Genomic DNA, 21,341 nt, shown 5'->3' with positions numbered 1-21,341 from the left:
ACCATAGATACCAAAGCATCAACTTCCCAAGTGGAGGGTCTGTGGAGTGAACTTAGACCAAGAAGTCCTCTAGGACTGAGTGAGATTAGTGCCCTCCCACCGGACGTAGCCGTCAAGGTGGCAGTGCTTCATGAAGGTACGCAAAGATGCCCATGCTGCACCCTGGCAGATGTCAAGGACAGGCATTCCATGAGATGACACACTAGCAGCAGCCTTGGCCCTGGTAAAATGGGCACTCACACCCGCCGGTGGCTGTTTCCTGGCCAGTGCACAGCAGAACTTGATGCACAGGGGTGTGTGTCCACCTCCGCAGGGTCCGCTTCTGCACAGCCATGCCTGCTTCAACCTAGAAAACTCCAAAAATAGCTGATTGTTCACACTTGTTTCTTGGAACGATCAATATAATAACTCAAAGCCCTTTTGGTGTCCACCAGATGGAGCCTTGAGGGGTCAAGGTAAACGAGGAATGCTATTGCAGCGACTGACCGTCCAACATGGAAGTTAGTTGTAACTTTTGAGATGAGTGCCACCAAAACCTCAGCAACTACATGTCTGGGAGAAATGTGGAGTATGGCGGCTGTAGTGAAAGTGCCTGGAGTTCACTCATGTGACGAGCTAACAATCACAAAGAGGAACACAGTTTTCAAAATAAGGAGACGCGGAGAGCAACCATGCATACGTTGGAAGGCCGTACACATGAGAAATGCCAAGACCAAGCTAATGCACCACTGCAGCGTCACACAAAGGCTTGGGAGAGAACATGTGTGTCAAACCTTTAATACATCTCATCACAACATGGTAACTTGAAGAAGCATGGGTGGTGAGGCAAACACAGACAAATTACCTTTAATAATGTCCACTGGAAGGCCCTGCCTGTAAAGGGTCAGCTTCATTAGCACCACACTAGGCCACAAACATGTCCCAGTATCCAACATAAACGGATTGTGTGAAAGGAAGTCAGGCTGCAAGGATGATGTTTACCACTTCAAGTGACAGACACAGTCCCACAATCTCCTGGGCTGACCTCTACCCACTAGAATGGTCTGGTCGTTCTTGATTATTTTCAGAACTGCAGGCAGAAGAGACTGGGACGTGAAGGCGTACAGGAGTCCTGTGCTCCATTGAGGCGGAATGCATCGCCTAACAAGTGTTAATGTTAAAACTCCAGTTCACAAATCCTCGATACGGTGCCTTCTGAACGGTGGTGAACAGGATTCTTCCCACAGAAGGATGGTTCCCAACCCCCACTTAGGGATGCAGACACCACTCATCTGTTCAGCTTGTCCGCGGTGCTATTCAGGGACGCTGCCAGGCTGCTTGCGATCAGGGAGTGTCCTGGTGCTCTAACCAACTTCAAAGGTGCAGAGCCACCTGGCACCGGATCCAGGACCCAACTCAACTCTGCTGCTTACAATACCCCACGGCAGTGGTGTTGTCCATAAAAACCTGCAACACCCATCCCTTGATAGGCAGCAGAAACGCCTTCAGAGCCAGGCGATTGGCTTGCAACTCCAACAGACTGATATGAAGATGGGCATCTGTCAGAGACTGATTTCCACCTCCCCCAGATGACCCACCCAGCTCAGCAGGGACGCATCTGTCACTACCATCAGTGTAGGAGGGGAAGGAAGACGGCCTACAGCTGGTACAATTGTGTTCAAGCAGCCTGCTGAGGGCCGTGAGCCACCTTCACTGAGACCTGGATGATAACTTTCAGATTTCCATGAAGTTGGGTCTATTAGAACTTCGAATCGTGCCGCAGAGCTCCCATGTGCCACCTGGCATGGGTGAAAAGGAATATGCAGGTGCGAAAAAGCCCAAAAGCCTCAGGGATGCTGGCATTGGTGAAAAGGAGGATGCAGGTGGCGAAGAAGCCAAAAAGCCTCAGGGATGCTGGTATGGGCGAAAAGGAAAATACAGGTGGCAAAGAAGCCAAAAAGCCTCAGGGATGATCTTACAGAGATTCATGATTGAGGCTTAAACTTTGTGATCATAGCATGAACGTCCTGGACTCGTTGCGGTGAGGGGAAGGCTGAAAACTGCAGTGTGTCCACGACGTATCCAGTGAATGGAGGTTGGACTTCGGCTCGATGATATTGAACCTCAACAATATCCGGTGGTTTGCCACTATCTGGAAGAAGTCTACAACTAATTGTGGTAAGCCCGCCTTTAACCGCCAGTTGGTGAGAGCAGAAAAACTGGTATTCCTGTATTCTGAAGGAGGGCAGTGACTACCAACATCACTATCCTGAACACTCGAAGGGGACTCGTAAGGCTAAAGGGGAGCACGACAAACTGCTAATGCTTTGATGTACTTTGAACCGCAAAGTCTACGGGACTGCAGGACTAGTAGAGTAGCTACAAACCCTTTCCTCTTTCAGTACCTTCTGAAGAGGACCACTCGCACCTCTTCCAGGAGAATGGACAGGGGCTGCTCTGAAAATTGCTCTGACTGGTGGGGGGGGAATATGGGAGGGGAATGTTTGGCACGGAAAAAGAAATGGCGGGGCATTGCAATGTTAAACGGTTTGTAAGACCCAACTGTAGGACGTAAATAATCACCACCCTGGAAGGTAATGATGAATCCTGCCCTTACCGGGTGGGCTTGCGCTAATAAGGGGACACTGAAGTGGTTTGGTGGGTGTTGCAGCAGGGGACGAGGAATGGATGGACCGCTGCCCCATGCTGCCTACGCACTGCCTGCCAGACCCATGTCTAAAGCTTCGAAAGGACTGGGGTGAATGCCGTACTTGCTTGGAAGGCCTTTGTATGCCAGCCCATGGAATAGCCTCTGACGTTTTGAATGGGTGTGGAAACTGCTTGGCAGAGGTCAACTGACCCATGGAGAATACTTTGCCCTGACTTTCCATACAGTGTTTCAGCACAGACTCTGACTTCTCACCGATAAGGTGTGACCCATCGAACAGCATATCCATGAAAGTGGCCTGCACAGGGCTGGAACGGAGCACAACACTGGAGTCAACGGCCCCCTCCAGGCAAACGGTGGCATCTAGACCCACACGGATAACATATTTGGCCTAGTCTAGTCCATCATGAATCATCTGAGTCAAAGCAGTCCTAAGGATTTCTGGAACTAGTCTCGCTGCCCATAACCCACAGGGCATGTTTATAATCACCCAGTAACCAAACCGCATTAACCAAGTGTAATGGAAGTTTTGCGGAAGAAAACTTACATTTGTCAAAATCCTCCACACTTTTGGAGTCGCTAACCAGAAGAGTTGCGGGGAATGAATCAGGATTCACTATGCTAGTCAAGGCCTGAACCACACGGCACTCTGGAGTAGGATGTTTGATAAGAAAATCGGAATAGTCTGGAGCCGGCCTGTGATGCGTGGCCACCTGCCTCTTTACCTGTGAACAACAATAGGGCTTTGACCAAGTGGCCAAAGTATCGGTGAGGGCCTTTTTAAAAGAAAGCAAGGGCTCAGTAGTAGCTGGCCCCGGCTGAAAAATTTCTTTAAGGACATTTGACTAGGTTTCAACTGAGGGCAGCTGCAAATACAGAAAATCAGCTGGCCTCCAGAACACCGCTGCGCAGGCGGCACTTTCTTCTGTTGGTGGCCCAAGTAGTGAGTCGTGCCCTATCTCAGGAGAGATGTCAAGGCTGCTGGCCTCTTACAAATCCATGTAAAAGGAATCATTCTGTAATGCTCAACACATTCATCATCATCATCTACATCTTGGGTTGTCCCTTGATATAAATCAGAGCCAAAAAGAAATTGGAACTTTTGCAGGTGTGTACGACCTGGTAGAGTCATCGGGTCAGAGTGTGGGTGCTGGTGTGTAGGAACTGGTAGAGTCATCCGGTCAGAGTCTGGGTGCTGGTGTGTAGGACCTGGTAGAGTCATCGGGTCAGAGTGTGGGTGCTGGTGTGTAGGACCTGGTAGAGTCATCGGGTCAGAGTGTGGGTGCTGGTGTGTAGGAACTGGTAGCGGCATCGGGTCAGAGTCTGGGTGCTGGTGTGTAGGAACTGGTAGAGTCATCCGGTCAGAGTCTGGGTGCTGGTGTGTACGACCTGGTAGAGGCATCGGGTCAGAGTCTGGGTGCTGGTGTGTACGACCTGGTAGCGGCATCGGGTCAGAGTCTGGGTGCTGGTGTGTAGGAACTGGTAGAGTCATCTGGTCAGAGTCTGGGTGCTGGTGTGTACGACCTGGTAGAGGCATCGGGTCAGAGTCTGGGTGCTGGTGTGTAGGAACTGGTAGAGTCATCCGGTCAGAGTCTGGGTGCTGGTGTGTACGACCTGGTAGCGGCATCGGGTCAGAGTCTGGGTGCTGGTGTGTAGGAACTGGTAGAGTCATCCGGTCAGAGTCTGGGTGCTGGTGTGTACGACCTGGTAGAGGCATCGGGTCAGAGTCTGGGTGCTGGTGTGTAGGAACTGGTAGAGTCATCTGGTCAGAGTCTGGGTGCTGGTGTGTAGGAACTGGTAGAGTCATCTGGTCAGAGTCTGGGTGCTGGTGTGTAGGACCTGGTAGAGTCATCGGGTCAGAGTCTGGGTGCTGGTGTGTAGGAACTGGTAGAGGCATCGGGTCAGAGTCTGGGTGCTGGTGTGTACAACCTGGTAGAGTCATCGGGTCAGAGTCTGGGTGCTGGTGTGTAGGTACTGGTAGAGTCATCCGGTCAGAGTCTGGGTGCTGGTGTGTAGGACCTGGTAGACGCATCGGGTCAGAGTCTGGGTGCTGGTGTGTACAACCTGGTAGAGGCATCGGGTCAGAGTCTGGGTGCTGGTGTGTAGGACCTGGTAGAGGCATCGGGTCAGAGTCTGGGTGCTGGTGTGTAGGAACTGGTAGAGTCATCCGGTCAGAGTCTGGGTGCTGGTGTGTAGAACGTGGTAGAGTCATCGGGTCAGAGTCTGGGTGCTGGTGTGTACAACCTGGTAGAGGCATCGGGTCAGAGTCTGGGTGCTGGTGTGTACAACCTGGTAGAGGCATCGGGTCAGAGTCTGGGTGCTGGTGTGTAGGAACTGGTAGAGTCATCCGGTCAGAGTCTGGGTGCTGGTGTGTAGGACCTGGTAGAGGCATCGGGTCAGAGTCTGGGTGCTGGTGTGTACAACCTGGTAGAGGCATCGGGTCAGAGTCTGGGTGCTGGTGTGTAGGACCTGGTAGAGGCATCGGGTCAGAGTCTGGGTGCTGGTGTGTAGGAACTGGTAGAGTCATCCGGTCAGAGTCTGGGTGCTGGTGTGTAGGACCTGGTAGAGGCATCGGGTCAGAGTCTGGGTGCTGGTGTGTAGGAACTCGTAGAGTCATCCGGTCAGAGTCTGGGTGCTGGTGTGTAGGACCTGGTAGAGGCATCGGGTCAGAGTCTGGGTGTATGATGACCAGTTGAGCTTTTGTAATCTAGTCGCACAACATCGGCTGAGGTCGAGACAAAGTAGATTCAGTGTCTGACATCGGTATGAGTACCGAACCTCTTTCAGTGCAGGTCCTGGAGCCAGGGCAGAAGTCTGTGTCAGTGTCAGTGCGGAGCCCAAAGTGAGTTCCAATCGGTCAAACATTGTAGAGGACAAATCTGCTAGCAGTAAATAAACTAACAGCCCCTGCAGTTCCTTGGTGCTTAAAGTACGCCAGACGGAACCGAAAGCCCACCAAAAATATGGAGTATGGGCTCTTGGAAGGTTTCAAACTGTTGTGGCATAGCAGAAGGCCCGGTAAACTCACACAACAGGATCAGCTGGTGAACGGGCTCTGTGACTGGAGACCTAGGTAAAAGACTCATATCATCACATCCTTAAGCCTGCTCTTTCGATACAGAATGAAGGTATCGGGTAGAGGCATATCTGGTTCTTTGTGTCTCTGTTTAGACTTTGAGCGCAATGTTAGCCTCTTACGGGAACAGCCTCGGAAGCTGGAAAGAGTCAACTCCTGTGAGTTGGAGTGGTAGCAGGACTTATACAAAAGCCATGACTACTACTTCGCTTTCGAGATTGCTTTCGGGTGCAAGAGGGTACCTTTGTTGCATGACTGAGTGATGGTCCAAGCCCAGACACCAGACACACACATTATGCAGGTCCGTGATCGACGCCTGTTTTCTGAAGCAGTGGCATGTAGTTCTGGGGGTCATCATTGTTTGCTAGCAAACTGGAACCTGTTTTTAAAAGTCGTGAGAAGACTGAAAAAATTGAGAGTTGTGCTCTGGATATGCGTGGGAAGGCGCAGAAAGAGAACTGATGTTAGTAAGCAGGGGTGGCGTTTATATGCAGCTTCGGTCAGGCACTCCTGGGTATGGAACCAATGCATGGTGCTAGCCAGTGGCACACAAAAGCACCTCAAAGAAGAGTTTCAGAATCCAGGCTAGCCTCTGGGAAATATTCCAAGGCGAAGAATCTGCAGTTAGAAGTATCCATCAGATGTTTGGGCTTGATGCAGCAAGCAATGCCTTTGCTTAGGTTAGCATTTTGCAGGTAGTTGCAGGGGACCTTGCCTGGCAGGAAGGTCACTGGAAACAGTACCCTCAGAGCGAAGCCAGCATGAGGGTCTAAGGTAAGTAATGCCCTCATTGCATCTCAATGAGGTGCAAGGGCTTCTGTTCAATGGTTTCATATCAGATAAACGGGTATGACAGATTCACTGCATGCACTCGATCCTAGAGTGGATTATCGCAGGCCTTACGAGCCTACAATCACAGATCATAGCCAGGGCTAGGGGATTCCCCGTGAAGGATTATGAAGGACTTCAGGCAACTTCAGTGCTAAAATGCATGGTCACTGGGTCCACAGGATTCCTAAAGCAGGAATACAGCATATCTGTGAAGTTATGTTTGGTATGTTGGCATCTGCATGCCACTTTCAAACACTTATGGCACCGCAGCAAACGTCCACTTACATGGAACTGGAAGAGTCCCCTCGCACAAGCGAACATTCTTTGATGGGCTTCGATTTTATGTGGTTAGAAAAATAGTTTGTTTAGTGCTTAGCTTGGAAATGGTTAGTGTGAAATAGTATGAAAGTAAGTCTATCCCTCGTGGGTCTGCTGTGTACGGGTGGCTGCGATGAAACACTAGTGCGTGAGTCTTGGTTTTCAGTTGTCCACTGCTGGGCCAGAGCACAGTGTCTTCTAGATACTCCAGATCAGTATTGTATCATGTGATGCTACATACATGAGTTGTGGCAGGTTTATGCTGGTTTTTATCTGCTTCTTTCTAGGGTCTGTGTTGGTGAGATGTGCGGCAGCACAGTTCGACCGCTCCCTGCTACATGGCTTTAGAGCCTTGTTGGTGCACGATGGTGAGAGGGTTCTGTCTAACCTGTGTTTGTTGGAGTAGGCCCTTTGGTAAGGGAGTTTAGAATGATGGTGTGTGATGCTACTGGTGGGTACAGAGTGATGTTGGATGTCTGATGAAAGCTAAAATATGGGCTGTTTCAGGTGTGGTGACTATGTGAGGTATTCAATGTCTACAAAGTGCTGACTCCAGGTTTGCGTGCTCAGGTTTTGGCTTGGATGACAAATGTAGTCAGAGAGAATAGCTCTTGTCCAAAGCCAGAGTGACTGGCATTCATTATCATCATGGATTATTACTGGAAATAGGGTATTCCTGTGAGGGACGCATCCTGGCTCTCTCGAAGTCCCATAATGGATGCTCACTGGCTCCATGGATTCCAATGACTGATCGTCAGGTGCTCAATAGAATCTCGCACCCGCCTTTAGTCAAATCCTAAAAAGGATTATCGTTGGATAGGAGGGAATCCCATACAGACATTCCCTGGATATGCAAGTTTTCTATAATGAATCAATTAGACATCTGTGGGATTCGTCTGGTTCTTGGGATTTCCATAACGAACGGATCTTTGTGAAGTCTACATGGCGTCAAGTTACTTTCACAGACTCACAGAACAGTGCTCACAAAACTAAAAGGAATCCACAGAAATCACCTTACAAGGTTGCAATGGGTGCCATGCTATTCAGAAACAGAATCCTTAAACCAGAACGGAGAGCGGACTCTCTGCCTAGAAATATTCCAGTACTGAGCATTCATTTACAGAGTCAGTAATTTATAACAATTTCTCTTGGGCACAAAAAAGAGGCATGATTATTTGTTGATTTTAACAGGTTAAAGAAAGTGAACTTTTCCAGTTTATATAATGACTGGACTGCTTTATGAGGATGGCTTGAAGTCCTAAAATAACTCTAAGCTGGGACACAAGGAGTCTCAGGGGACTATCGCACTGCACTGCAGGCAAACAAGAAAATGTGTTAGTTGAAAGTTCCTAACAGTCAGCAACACTGGTCCACACTGATCATACAATGCCACTTTCGATGTTCCTGTTGAGCACTAAAGAAAAATAAAAGACAGGCACTTTTCTCTGAAGAGAAACCGGAGACAGGTCTTACACCCTTTACCGCAAGGTGCCTAGGCGCGGCTTTATGACGTTTCATGTTGAAACCTCTGAAGTCAAGACTAAGTATAGATATAAAAGTAACACCGACAATATTGCAGGTCCTTAATTTGCTGACATTGCAAACTTCTGCCTGCGGCGAGACCTCTTCCAGTGCCTGCTCCATACCTGCTCTCGCTCCGCTTGTCGCCGCTCTTCCTCCCTTCGGATAGCCTGCATGTCCTCGATGCGCCTCTGTTGCTCCTTCTCCTGCTGCTTCCTCTGCTCTCGCTCCCGCCTTTGTTGCTGTTGAAGGGCAGAGAAGAGGAAGAAACTGGCCAGTGAGCTTTCTCGGACTCATTTGTAGCATCAGAAATAAGCACTGGCAAAGTCAAAATGGACTGGCCTTCAGTTGTGTAATGGCCGACTGATTTTATGTTTTCATACAAGCATACAGAATGAAATGAAAAAACATGCAGAAAGCTAAAGTTGGCGGACATATGTATGCAATAAACAACTGATGTGGAGGCTTTACCAGTGGTATATTTACACAAGAAGCCTTTCAGTTGTGCCATTAAGATTTGCGAAGGTGACAAGAATAAATCCCCACCAAACCAAGAATCAAATCCCAGACGGCTACCATGTCACAACTGAACCTAAACACTGTATTACAGCAGCTTTAGAAGGACACAGAAAATACATCCTCAACTAACCGGGCACCTAAAGAGCAGGAACAATAAATATCTGGTATTCAAAGCTACTATAAACCTAAAGAAAAATAAAAGACACTGCAAACCAGCTTCGTCACTCAAGAGAAAGACAACATTTGTAGGCGGATGTGAACAATGCGCACAGGCGCTCTGCAGTCACTCAAGGGAGCCAATGGGTAAAGAGGGCGGGCCCATCGCCCACTGCCCAATGCAGAACACGGATGCAGGAGGAAGCAAAACGTGAATGAGAAATGAACACGCGAAAGGGTGAAGACCACTGACCGAAAGTCGCTCTATGGAAGCATACTATGAATTAAGTATTTAGAAAAACAATAGTATGGCAAGACATCTAAAGCTTTCTCACAGGCCTGACCTACAAACTGCCCTGGTGATCTCCAAAGACAGCACAGCAGGCCTCCCCTGGCACAGGAGGTATGGAGAGACACCGCTCCCTCTTTATGCATCTGTACAGACATGCCAGAGTGCACACTGCTTGGTGATGCTTTCTTCCAAGACACCTCAGCAGCTGCTGACACCAGGGAGTCCTTAAGATTCAGAGCCCTGGCAGCAAAGCATAAGGCGTGGAATCTATGTATTCCAATACACAAAAGAATACTGTGGGTCTCGAGTGTAGGATCAGAGTATATAATGATAGAGCAGGAAAAAGGAAGAGAGTCCGAAAGTAACCGAGGCAGGTGTAAAAACCTCCACTGAGGTTTTTAAGTTCCCATCACCCACCGGTGGTGGTTCTTCATCATTTGGGAACTAAGGACGAACCCCGGAGTACCAACCACTATGTTAGTTGTGGTGGTGCCCTGGTTGTCCCAGGCAACTGTGCCAAATTGTTACCAGCGGGTGATGATTGCAGTGCGAAAAAAGTGATGAAAGAAATGGTGAAGTTAAAAATGACTACCAGGACACTGTGTAATTTTATTCTGGCGCTATCCTGGTGTCAAAATTAAAAACAATATAGACAGCTTAAACAAATAACTGTCGGATTTCAGGTCTACATGTTTCGGCTGTTGGACAAGGGAGTCCAAGCTCTCGTCAGGACCATGTAAACGCTACTGCAAGAAGCGTGATGAAAATGAAATATAATAATAATAATAATGATAAATGAACTGAATCAACGGTTGGTACCCAATACAACCTGATCGGGTCCTGTGTGTCACATTGGAACAGTTACAGGCATTGGCTGGAGGTCAGCCTCTGGATGGAAACAAACAAACAGGTATACTAAGAGGGACACTCAACTTAATCTGATTGCACTATAGTATACATTACTGATCCAAGTATAGTGTATAGTTCAGTGTGATATACACTCATCAATTCTTAACAGTTCTCAAAGATATGAAATTTTGAAAAGAAGATACACGTTTATTATAACAAAATTTGTTATTAACACAAAATCTCGTGTGCACTTACCCGAGTCAATGTGGGTACGCACCTCGCCTCGCCTGGCATCCGCTCAGGACTGTGAGGCACCGCTCTAAATAGGAAAAATTCCAGAGAAAGATATACAATATTATCACCGTGGGCCAAGAGGCACCTTCAGCCTCCACGGGCAAAACGGAATTACCTCAACTTGTGTTTTGTGAAGGCTAAACTAAAACCATGGCAGAAAAACATGAAAGGACTATTAACAAAAGTGTGGAATAAAAAGCTGAAAATGGTGGGCACACACAATATTGGAGGCTCGTTCTAGTCGTGTGTCATAGCCAAAGTGAAAGAGCGGTTAAAAATGACCGAAACAAACTCAAAGGGAGAAAAGTAGGTCCCGTGAGCCTGCCGGTGTATCGTCATGTGTTTTTACGAGGAAATTTGGTGTTCGATCCAAAAATATAGCAGAATAGAAGTTGCTGAAAGCCACGCTTACCTGTCCGTCGGTACCCCGCTCCAAACGCCAGAGCTGGAAGGGGAGGTATCAGGCGGGCGGCAAGAAAGTTGTTTTATGGAGTATGGATGTGCCCGTGCGCGCGCTTCCGTGTAAAAGCTACAGATCGTGCGGGCGTTCAGAAAGCGAAATGGTATCCCACGAAATGCTAGGCTTTCTGGGACATGTAGTTAACGATGGTATTGCAGTGATTATCGCATGTATATAAGTTGACAACAACTGTGTGTCAAGAGTAAAAAGAGCCTGTCAGAGATAACTGAATACGATGGGATGAAGAATAGAAATGCCTTTAATGGAAAACCTTACAAATGAGCAAGCAAGTGTCCTGCACGCTAAGGATTGTGTGTAAGATCAACGGCAGGACCCAAACAGATCGGTCTAGGATAATAATTAATCAATGTATGAATATACAAGTAGTCTATGTGGTGTGTTGCATAGAGGACAAAGTTGAAAAATGAGTTCTATAAAGAGGACCACGGGATATCGTCATTTAAACCCTGTTGGTCACTCTTAAGTTTGAAGACCCATTTTTGTTCCTTGATGAACAGAAAACGTTTGATATCAGTCACATGGGTAGGGATGAAGGACTGTTCCAAAACCAGCCATCTCAAATCCTCAGGTTTGTGTTTGAATTCCAAAAAATGATTGGAGAGTTTCGTTGCTTGTCTGTTTCGCCTGATGGTACTTTTGTGCTCATAGATGCGTGTTTTGATTTTGCGTGTTGTCATCCCGACATAACGCAGAGAGCAAGGGCACGAGATGAGGTAAATAACTTTTTCAGTGTTACAATTGGTGTGTTTTCGAAGTAACCAAGGTGTACCTGTACCTATATCTACTGATTTGGTCATCTCAGTTTGTGGACAAGCTGAACAGTGGCCGCATGGAAAATGGCCTTCAACTGGCGGCAAATTCCATAGAGTATTTGTTGTACCAGAGGTTTTGTATCTGGGTCTAGTGTGTACAAGGCTGTCGCGCAGGTTGGACCCTCTCTTGAAAGAAAAAAGGGGAAATGGAATAGCATCATTTCCTGTGTTCAGTATGCGCCAATGCTTACGCACCGTCTTTTGTACCTGGTTGGACCAAGTGCTAAAGGTGTTTGTGAGAAGTTGGCCTGATGTATGATGTCACTAGTTCTAGTGTACACCTTATATCAGTCCAAATACCCTTATGGTGATTGGTTGTAAAGTCAACCTTATAGACCAGCTATCCTAGTGGTAGCATGGACAAGAGCAGTCTTAGGCTAAACTCTGAATGGCATGTGAAGCCAGCTGTGATACCATATATAATCCCTTGAATACCAAATGAAAGGACACCACAACAGATATATATATAAAATAAAGTGTATTTATTCTAGTCAAACCCTCAGCACTCTTTATGAGATTAGAGGTAAGTACAACACAGTCTTATTTATGCATACATTAAGTCACACAGGTAAGTAATACAGTTAGGCCCTAGGGGCCACGCAAACCATATACTAAGTAAGTGGTATAAGGACCACTGTCACGGAAATAGGATAGGCCTAGGCCTAGGGAATCGCTGGGGCTATACTATACTACCAAAGGTTAGGAAGTGGGAGGCCCACGGGATTCAGGTGCAGAGTGGAAACACTCACGCGCAATGAGTAAAAGTCACTAGCAATAGTACAGTTTAGAAATCGATAGATTTAGGACACTTCCGGAGTAGCTAGGAAGTCGAGACTGGAAAACTAGACACTAGGATAGTCACTATCCTGATGAGCACAGGAGTACCCAAGTTACCTAGCCCACAGGCTGCGGGTGCATAGGGGTGAAGTTGCGTCGGGTTTCGTCGTCGACTCCTATGGATGCCTGAAGAAAGATGCTGACAGGCAGTCAGTGAAGAGTGTCCGGTGGATCCCAAGGCTGGGATCAAGAAGAGAGGAGACCTGCAAGCAGAAGGGACAGAGTCAAGGTCACTAGCCAGTGACCACGTGGAACCAGGAAGGAACCAGGCGATGTCGTGAAGATTGCAGGTGAAGGTGAAGCTTGTCGCTGCAGCCAGGAGGACCAGGAAGCGTCGAGGACGACCAGGACCAGGAGGCGAGCTGTCCCACGAAGGCTCTTGCTGTCGGCGGCGTCGAAGTTGGACTAGGACTCACCAAGCCTTGGCAAGCGGAACCCACGCAGAACGGAGGACTTGCTTCTGGTGCAGACCAGGAAGGTCTGGGGTGCTTCTCTTTTTCAAAGGAGCAGGAGCCAGTCTGGAGGAGCCAAACCAGCGATGAAGATTTCAGGGTGCGTCGTCACAAAGTCCACTAGCCAGCGGGCAAGCAACCGGACAGACGCGGCAAGCAGGAAAATGCTGAAGGGCCCCACGCAGAACTCGTGGAGTGTGGGGGGCTGATCTTCGGTGCAGATGGTGCTTGGGGTTGGGGCTTCTCAATCCCCGGTGCACAACTTCGAGGGTGCCTCAGAAGCTGCGCTTGAAGATACTAGCCACTTTTCCCAGGTAGCCGGTCCCACGTCGCTCGTCGCCTCCACGGATCTCAGCTCTGCTGTGGATGTGGATCAGGGTCGGAGAAGTCTGGAAGTCTAGGCTCTGGTCGGGCTCTGCAGTCGGTTCCTCGTAGAACTTGGGCAAAGCAAAGGGTAGTCTCTTGATGGTGCCTGTTTGCACAGGGTAGCCACTCCTTGGCCACAAGGGAGATTCTTCAGTCTTCTTCTTTCGTCGAATGTCGAAGGTCCAGAGTTTCTGTTCAAGTTGCAGGTTCCGGATAATCCAAAGTCTTGAGGCCCAACTCCCACTCTTATACTAATCTGGGGGGCTGGGATACCTGCTAGGTCACGCCTTATGGGTGGGACCTGGGAGGGGGTGGTTACACCCACTTCCCTTTGTCCAGTTTCGCGCCAGAGCTGGGGCTGGAGTGCCCCAGCGCCGGTTTGAACTGGACTATGCAAGGAACACCTTGTGTGCCCCAGGCATGTCTCATTCCTTTCAGCCCACCCTGCCCCAATACACTAAAGGCTGTCTGGGGAGGTGCTAGCACCTCCCCAAGCAGGAAACCTATTGTCCAGGCCTCCCTGGCTGGGATCACTCCCAGCCGCAGGAGGTCAGACTTGTGTCTGTGGCAGCAGCATCCATTTTGTGATGCTGAGGCTTTGGTTAGAGTTAAACAGCAAAGTAGGATTTTAACATGTCTCTCCCTCTAGAAGGGGGGAATAATATCCTCATCACCAGAAATGGTATGGGGGTATTATTCCAAAGTGTTAGACACCTTACACGACATGTTTTGATAAAGCCAAACCATAGTTACCATAACCGTTTAAGATTATAAGGCACTTTAAGAGTATATGGTAGGCTATATCATAGAACAGCTATAAGGACATGGTTCCGAAAGCTGCAGACAGGCTCAGCTCATGCTAGAGCACCATCTCACATGTTACCAAGCACTCTGCCTCCAGGATTGTTAAGGCCTGCCATAGGAGTGACTGATAGGTACACATGTATCTATATATAAGGGTAGATATAGGCATACGATATCTAAGCAAGGGGTGATTACACGACCTTGCCCCAGCTGAGTGATCAGCCAGTTGTGTCTGATTGGAAGGCCAGACCAGGGGTGGCATAATACATGCTGCAGCCCCTGGGAGGCCTAGGGTACACCTATGCCCTGGGTACCTAGGGTACACTGTACAGGGTCCAATAAGGTGATCCTTACCAATTGGGAATGTACCTAGGGTACATGGAGTCCATTTCAAAGAGAGAGCAGACAGCCTGAGACCCTGAATGGCAGGATCTCAGGCCAACTAAGTCGAAAAACCAGCTAGACACTAGGCAAAAAGTTGGGGGTAACCATAGTCAGATATCCACCTTCCTACAGTGTTGACAAAGGTCATTCTGGACAGAGGGGGCTTGGGCATCGGCGGTTCCAAAAGAGCCTCCCGGTTGTTATTCAGTGCTCTTTTGAAAGCCTGTTTGACCAGACGTTTAGGATATTGTCTGTCTCGTAGTTGGTTAGATAAATCCTCAGCGTGTCGATTAAAAGTAGTCACATCCGAACAGTTCCTACGAATGCGGAAGAACTGACCAACCGGTAAGTTCTCACGGAGGGACTTAGGATGATGACTTTTGAAGCTGAGTAAGGAATTCTTAGATAATGGTTTCCTATAGAGTTCACAGCCTAATTTACCCTGATCGGGGACTATTAGGATATCCAGAAATGGAAGTCGTTGTTTGTCAAAGGCTACTGTGAAACGCAGGAAGGCATTCTTAGTGTTGAGCCATGCTATATTTTTGGATCGAACACCAAACTTCCTCGTAAAAACACATGACGATACACCGGCAGGCTCACGGGACCTACTTCTCTCCCTTTGGGTTTGTTTCGGTCATTTTTAACCGCTCTTTCACTTTGGCTATGACACACGACTAGAACGAGCCTCCAATATTGTGTGTGCCCACCATTTTCAGCTTTTTATTCCACACTTTTGTTAATAGTCCTTTCATGTTTTTCTGCCATGGTTTTAGTTTAGCCTTCACAAAACACAAGTTGAGGTAATTCCGTTTTGCCCGTGGAGGCTGAAGGTGCCTCTTGGCCCACGGTGATAATATTGTATATCTTTCTCTGGAATTTTTCCTATTTAGAGCGGTGCCTCACAGTCCTGAACGGATGCCAGGCGAGGCGAGGTGCGTACCCACATTGACTCGGGTAAGTGCACATGAGATTTTGTGTTAATAACAAATTTTGTTATAATAAACGTGTATCTTCTTTTCAAAATTTCATATCTTTGAGAACTGTTAAGAATTGATGAGTGTATATCACACTGAACTATACACAATACTTGGATCAGTAATGTATACTATAGTGCAATCAGATTAAGTTGAGTGTCCCTCTTAGTATACCTGTTTGTTTGTTTCCATCCAGAGGCTCACCTCCAGCCAATGCCTGTAACTGTTCCAATGTGACACACAGGACCCGATCAGGTTGTATTGGGTACCAACCGTTGATTCAGTTCATTTATCATTATTATTATTATTATATTTCATTTTCATCACGCTTCTTGCAGTAGCGTTTACATGGTCCTGACGAGAGCTTGGACTCCCTTGTCCAACAGCCGAAACATGTAGACCTGAAATCCGACAGTTATTTGTTTAAGCTGTCTATATTGTTTTTAATTTTGACACCAGGATAGCGCCAGAATAAAATTACACAGTGTCCTGGTAGTCATTTTTAACTTCACCATTTCTTTCATCACTTTTTTCGCACTGCAATCATCACCCGCTGGTAACAATTTGGCACAGTTGCCTGGGACAACCAGGGCACCACCACAACTAACATAGTGGTTGGTACTCCGGGGTTCGTCCTTAGTTCCCAAATGATGAAGAACCACCACCGGTGGGTGATGGGAACTTAAAAACCTCAGTGGAGGTTTTTACACCTGCCTCGGTTACTTTCGGACTCTCTTCCTTTTTCCTGCTCTATTATTATATACTCTGATCCTACACTCAAGACCCACAGTATTCTTTTGTGTATTGATATTTGATTTGGGGATTTATACTGTGCAGGTCTTTAAACTCATCCCTAGGACCCCCTTATTTAGCTCTTTGTTTCTACGATCTATGTATTCCATACATTGCACTGAGGAGTCTGGTCTGTAGTCATCGCTCAGGTGTTTGTTTACAGAGTCAGAATTCTCTTTGTCTTCTTACGTATATCATTTCTTGAATTATATGCTTTAGGTTATCAATATAAAATTCACATTTATCCGTGTCAGTATTCATTGTAACATGATCAATATCTGTGTGATATATTCATATTATTTTCTATGATCCAATCCTTTGTTCAAGTGAATGATTTAAATATTGAACAAGGTTTCATGGACTCGGGTAACTTCACTTCTGGGGACTGTTTTTAAACCATGAGCTTGGTTTCGTAGAATGAAAATAAATGGAAGGGTACCAAGGCCTTTTATGCAAATCATTTATTCTGCAAGGTTCAACAACGATCAGATACATAACATAAGCTAACAAGCATTTACAATGCAACAGTCTCGACATTGTTAAAGTTAGAGCTATTGGCATTGCTCATGACATTATTTATGTTTATGTTTTTGTTTTTAAAACATTTAAAGAAACGGCATTGTTATTTACAATGTCAATCGCTTAATCACTCTCAAATGCGAGACCTATTGCATTTGCACCCATACACACAAAGCCACCCACACACACAGAGCCACCCACAGAGCCACTCACATAGAGCAACCCACACACAAATAGAGCCACCTACACACACACACGCAGTAGCCCACTGACCTATTTACATTATGTGCACTTTCTGGTCTGCATGGTACATGTTCTTTGCTGCAGGTACATTAACCCTCTGAGCTACCTTTCCAGGAGTCAAAACTTCCACTAGACAAAACTCCGATCTCTCTCCAGGAAGAACATTAAACATCAATCATAAGTATACAGTTTTAGAAAAATACACTTAGTGATCCTCCTAGGTAATAAAGGCCACGCGAAAACAACTGAAACATTGTGCACAAGTCTGTTGTGAGAGAAATTGACAGTTCTGACCTTGTTCAGCTAGTTCAAAGACACTTCATCTGGCCCAGGCCTGTCCACTTGGTGAGTGAGGGAGGGATGCAATCTATCCTGTTGATTTCAGAGGAGTGGCATCCTTACAATTCAAAAGAGTGCCTTTCAATGTCTCTGAGACATACATCTGTGCAAGCAGAACCTGGGGTTGGATATATTGTAATGTTAACCACATAGAGGTCTGTTAGCTGCTGTCATCAGATATGTACTTAGTAGTAAGAAAATGGCAAGGACATTCTCCATAAAACAAGAGTAGTGCAAGAGGTGAGTAAATAGCTTCTACAATCAAAGCTGAGTTATGTCTATGTGCACAAACTGCTTCTGTATACATATGTGTGTGTGTGTAAGACAACTGCATGTGGGTAGGGTTTCTGTGTGTCCATTTGTGCATGTTTGACTGTGCGTGCATGTCTTTCTTTATGCCTAGTTTGTATATTTATGCGTGTTCGGATAAGGATGTGTCTATGCTCCCACCATTTTATAAAGCTACCATTCCAAGCTTCCCCATGAGTAGAGAAACCACATGGCCTGGCACCAAGGCCGGACAGGCCATTATGCCACTCTGTCATTTTCCTGGCGGGCTGCAGGCTAGGGGGCTGCCTTACAGGAGGTTGAGGGCAGTTAAAATCAAGCCAGTGCACTCGGTGTGGCCTTTGTTCTAGAGGTATTGGTAACGTCTTCCCATCATTCCCTCAGCTGTGGAAGGTCCCAAATTCGCACTAATGAAACATTGCACAAACTGACCTCAGTTAAAGTTGAGTCAAAAGTAGTTTATTTTTGTTTTATTCCATTGTAAACCCCCCACCCCTCCCCTCAAGGCGCTTTTGGAAAGCATTGGACTTGCTCACAACACAAGCTCGCTTGATGCATTGTGGGGCAGGCATGAAATAAATGCACATTAAAGTCCAGCACTGGAAGTGTGGTCTACTGATGACATGCAGTCGGCTGATCACCCAAAGCATGTGCTTCCGGTTTTTATCCAGCATCACCTTGCATGCTCAGGCCTGCGGGCCACACTTCAAACTGGAAATCGCAGAACTACTGGCACTGCAAATGCTGTTGGCACAACGATCTGTCCGAGCCACTTAACAGCACCGGGCTTGCGTGCATGTGTAAATATGTTAGTGAATGTGTTTGTATGTACCCACGGGCCGCGTGCACGCATGTTCACGCGTGGCTTTGGAGACTTGCCTGTGTGTGAAAGTTTGTTTTGCGAGCAGTACATTACACAAGGACACATTCATGAGATCAGTCACAGGAGTGAAACCGCTTGGTGTAAGTAGTGCCAGCCGTTACCGCCATAATAAATAAAAAGAATAATAAAACCTCTGATGTGGTCACAAAAACACCATCCCATCCCATTACATGTTGACTCTCCTTCGGGTAGGGCTTGAGGACAAGACCCTCTGTATGTTCATTCTAGTTAGTTGATCCCTTGTTTATCCCTCCTCCCCGTCTCCCATGAATGAAACCTTTCATACTCCGTATAACTTCGGCTCCAGCAACGTGGCGCCCATCTTGGAATCAAAACAACCCTCATTCGATAGAGCTTCGAAGAAAGAACGAAGTAGCAAATAAATTAACATATTTAAAAAAATGAAATTAAAGCATACAGTTAACATTGTTATGAACATTTAAATCAACACGTAAAAAAATATAAACGATTGTTAATGGGATTATTGTTACAAACATATTTTTTAAGGATGCAGCTAAATTCTGCTGATTTGAGTATTCACATTTTAGGAATAAAATAAGTGAAAATCGCGTGCACTTTAACCTTTCCCTGCATTTGTTTAAGGAGTGGTGGAGATTTAAAATGGCGGACATTATATGCAAAGCTCCTAAAGTTACTGTATGAGCTTGTCATTCGTGCCTGCCTTTTATTTACATGTCCAAGCTTTCCTAGTGATCTCTTTGGCTTGTACGAAGGACCGGATGAAAATAGAACAAGAAGAACTACAAGCCCCAGAAATGCCCTTGCCTGGGAAGCATAACATTTTCCTGTGTACTGAAATACACTACTAGAGCCTCGAAGTAAGTTCAGTGTGATCAGCTGATCCTAAGTGAGCGGAGCCAAGGAAGTCGGCAGGAGCCAGGGGATGGGCGCAGAGGAACCGCGCTTCAAGCTAGCCTAGCCCCTGCTGGTAAGGAGGATTTCTGGGAGGAAGAGGAGCGCAGGCAGGGAAAAACAGACCACAGAAAGCAGTCCAGAGGGGAGCCACTTCACAGCACCGGGCTTGCGTGCCTGTGTAAATATGTTAGTGAATGTGTTTGTATGTACCCACGGGCCGCGTGCACGCATGTTCACCAGCGCCTTACCTGGCGAGAGCCATGAACACTGCCGCCTTTCTCCGAGGTCAAGCAGAAATGCCTCGGAGAAACGCAGCGGCATTTTCAGATTCGGGGGCGTGTTTTTCTTTCTCTCCTCTTGCCATTGGCTGGAACGTTTACATTCCAGAGGAGAGAAAGAAAGTAAAAAACACGCCCCCGAATCCGAAAAAGACGGGGCTTGTTTGGAGAGACAAGCCCCGTTGGAGTTTTTAGGTCTCGGCTAGCGAAGGCTGCGCTTGCGCAGTCTCGCTCGCGAGATTTAACGTTTTTCAGAACAGGGGCTTGAATCCGCCCCTCTTCTCCCTCTTCTCCAATGGCTGACCAGCATTTAAGAGGCCAGCCAATGGAGAAGAGGGGCGGATTCAAGCCCCTTTTCTGAAAAACATTAAATCTCGCCAGCGAGACTGCGCAAGCGCAGCCTTCGCTAGCCGAGACCTAAAAACTGAGTGTTCTGAGACAGAGAGGAGCTTCATGTCAGAGGCCACACAGAACTACTGTCTCACCTTCCTTTGCTGAAGACTTTCGGGAGGCACATTCAGCCTTCGCTTGAAGGGCCTTCCAGCCTCCTGCTAACGCAGACATGTTTAGCAGACGCTATTTTACTGAACATGGGTTCTATTGTTCAGAAGAGGTATGTTTGTGCGAACCATTTACGAAACGCAAATTAGGGCCAATTTGTGGTGCTAAGTCTGTTGTGATCATGGTTAGCTCCTTCAATACTGATAGCACGTGAGCTTCCATTTCAGCTGTAAACTTGTCAGCTGTTTACCTAACCAAAGGTTATTCCCCACTGAAGTTTTAGTGTTTGAGTCTCAGATTTTGAATCAGTTTTACAATGGCGCAGCCACCTTTGCTAGGGGCTTTCCTGACATGGGGCGGTGGGTACCTGGTGTTGTGAACGCATATGCTGCACACACTGTTGAAATATGTATTCATGGGTGGAGTTTAATGCTCTAGAACCCAATGGTGGAAATCTTCACCCAGGGCTGCTGCAATCCCAGCTGGATCTGAGCCCTTTTAAGACTCAGAAGTCTTGTTTGGAAGAAAGAAAACATCCAGCATGGTTTGGCGTCAATGGCCTCATGTGGTTCAGAATATCAGTCTGGGTGCCTTCAACCCTGGAGAGACCGGGGGGGCGTACTTGCTGGGTGTACACCATACCCAGGCATAGCAAGCCCGAGAGTTTCACAAGGAAGACACCACTTACTAAGCTACAGAGTGGCCGTGTGTAGCCAACTTCGACAGTGCGTTCTGCTACAGGAACATTTGTTCTTGCGCAACATACATACTCTGCACTGAAGGCAAATAGTCCACAAACAGTGAAATACCCGCAACTGAACACGAAAGTCCGCTTTAGATTACTCACAAATCTAGACACGTAGACGTGTTTCTTTTGGTCACACACACCGCAGGATGCACATAGGATGTTAACTATGGGTGTTCCACTGGGCACGGTATCACTTGTAGGTCAGAATTATGACCTAAGGACAAACTTCAGGAGGGAGATGCAGAGTCGAAGGGGGAG

The 21,341-nt window shown here is 47.1% G+C and overlaps 1 protein-coding gene across 8 annotated transcripts in view; it reads right to left on the bottom strand.

The window, feature by feature from the left end:
* The window catches only part of MINK1 (misshapen like kinase 1), a 965,829-nt gene that overhangs the window by 373,619 nt on the left and 570,869 nt on the right, over positions 1-21,341 (bottom strand). For all 8 annotated transcript variants that reach the window (XM_085637899.1, XM_085637895.1, XM_085637897.1 and 5 more), the window contains one exon: positions 8,519-8,635. In XM_085637899.1, coding sequence (XP_085494025.1) covers positions 8,519-8,635 — 117 coding nt within the window. The remainder of the gene's footprint in view (positions 1-8,518; positions 8,636-21,341) is intronic.

This window comes from Triturus cristatus, chromosome 12, assembly GCF_964204655.1.
Source record: "Triturus cristatus chromosome 12, aTriCri1.1, whole genome shotgun sequence".
NCBI classification, from domain to species: domain Eukaryota; kingdom Metazoa; phylum Chordata; class Amphibia; order Caudata; family Salamandridae; genus Triturus; species Triturus cristatus.
This window is presented reverse-complemented; position numbering and strand designations above follow the sequence as displayed.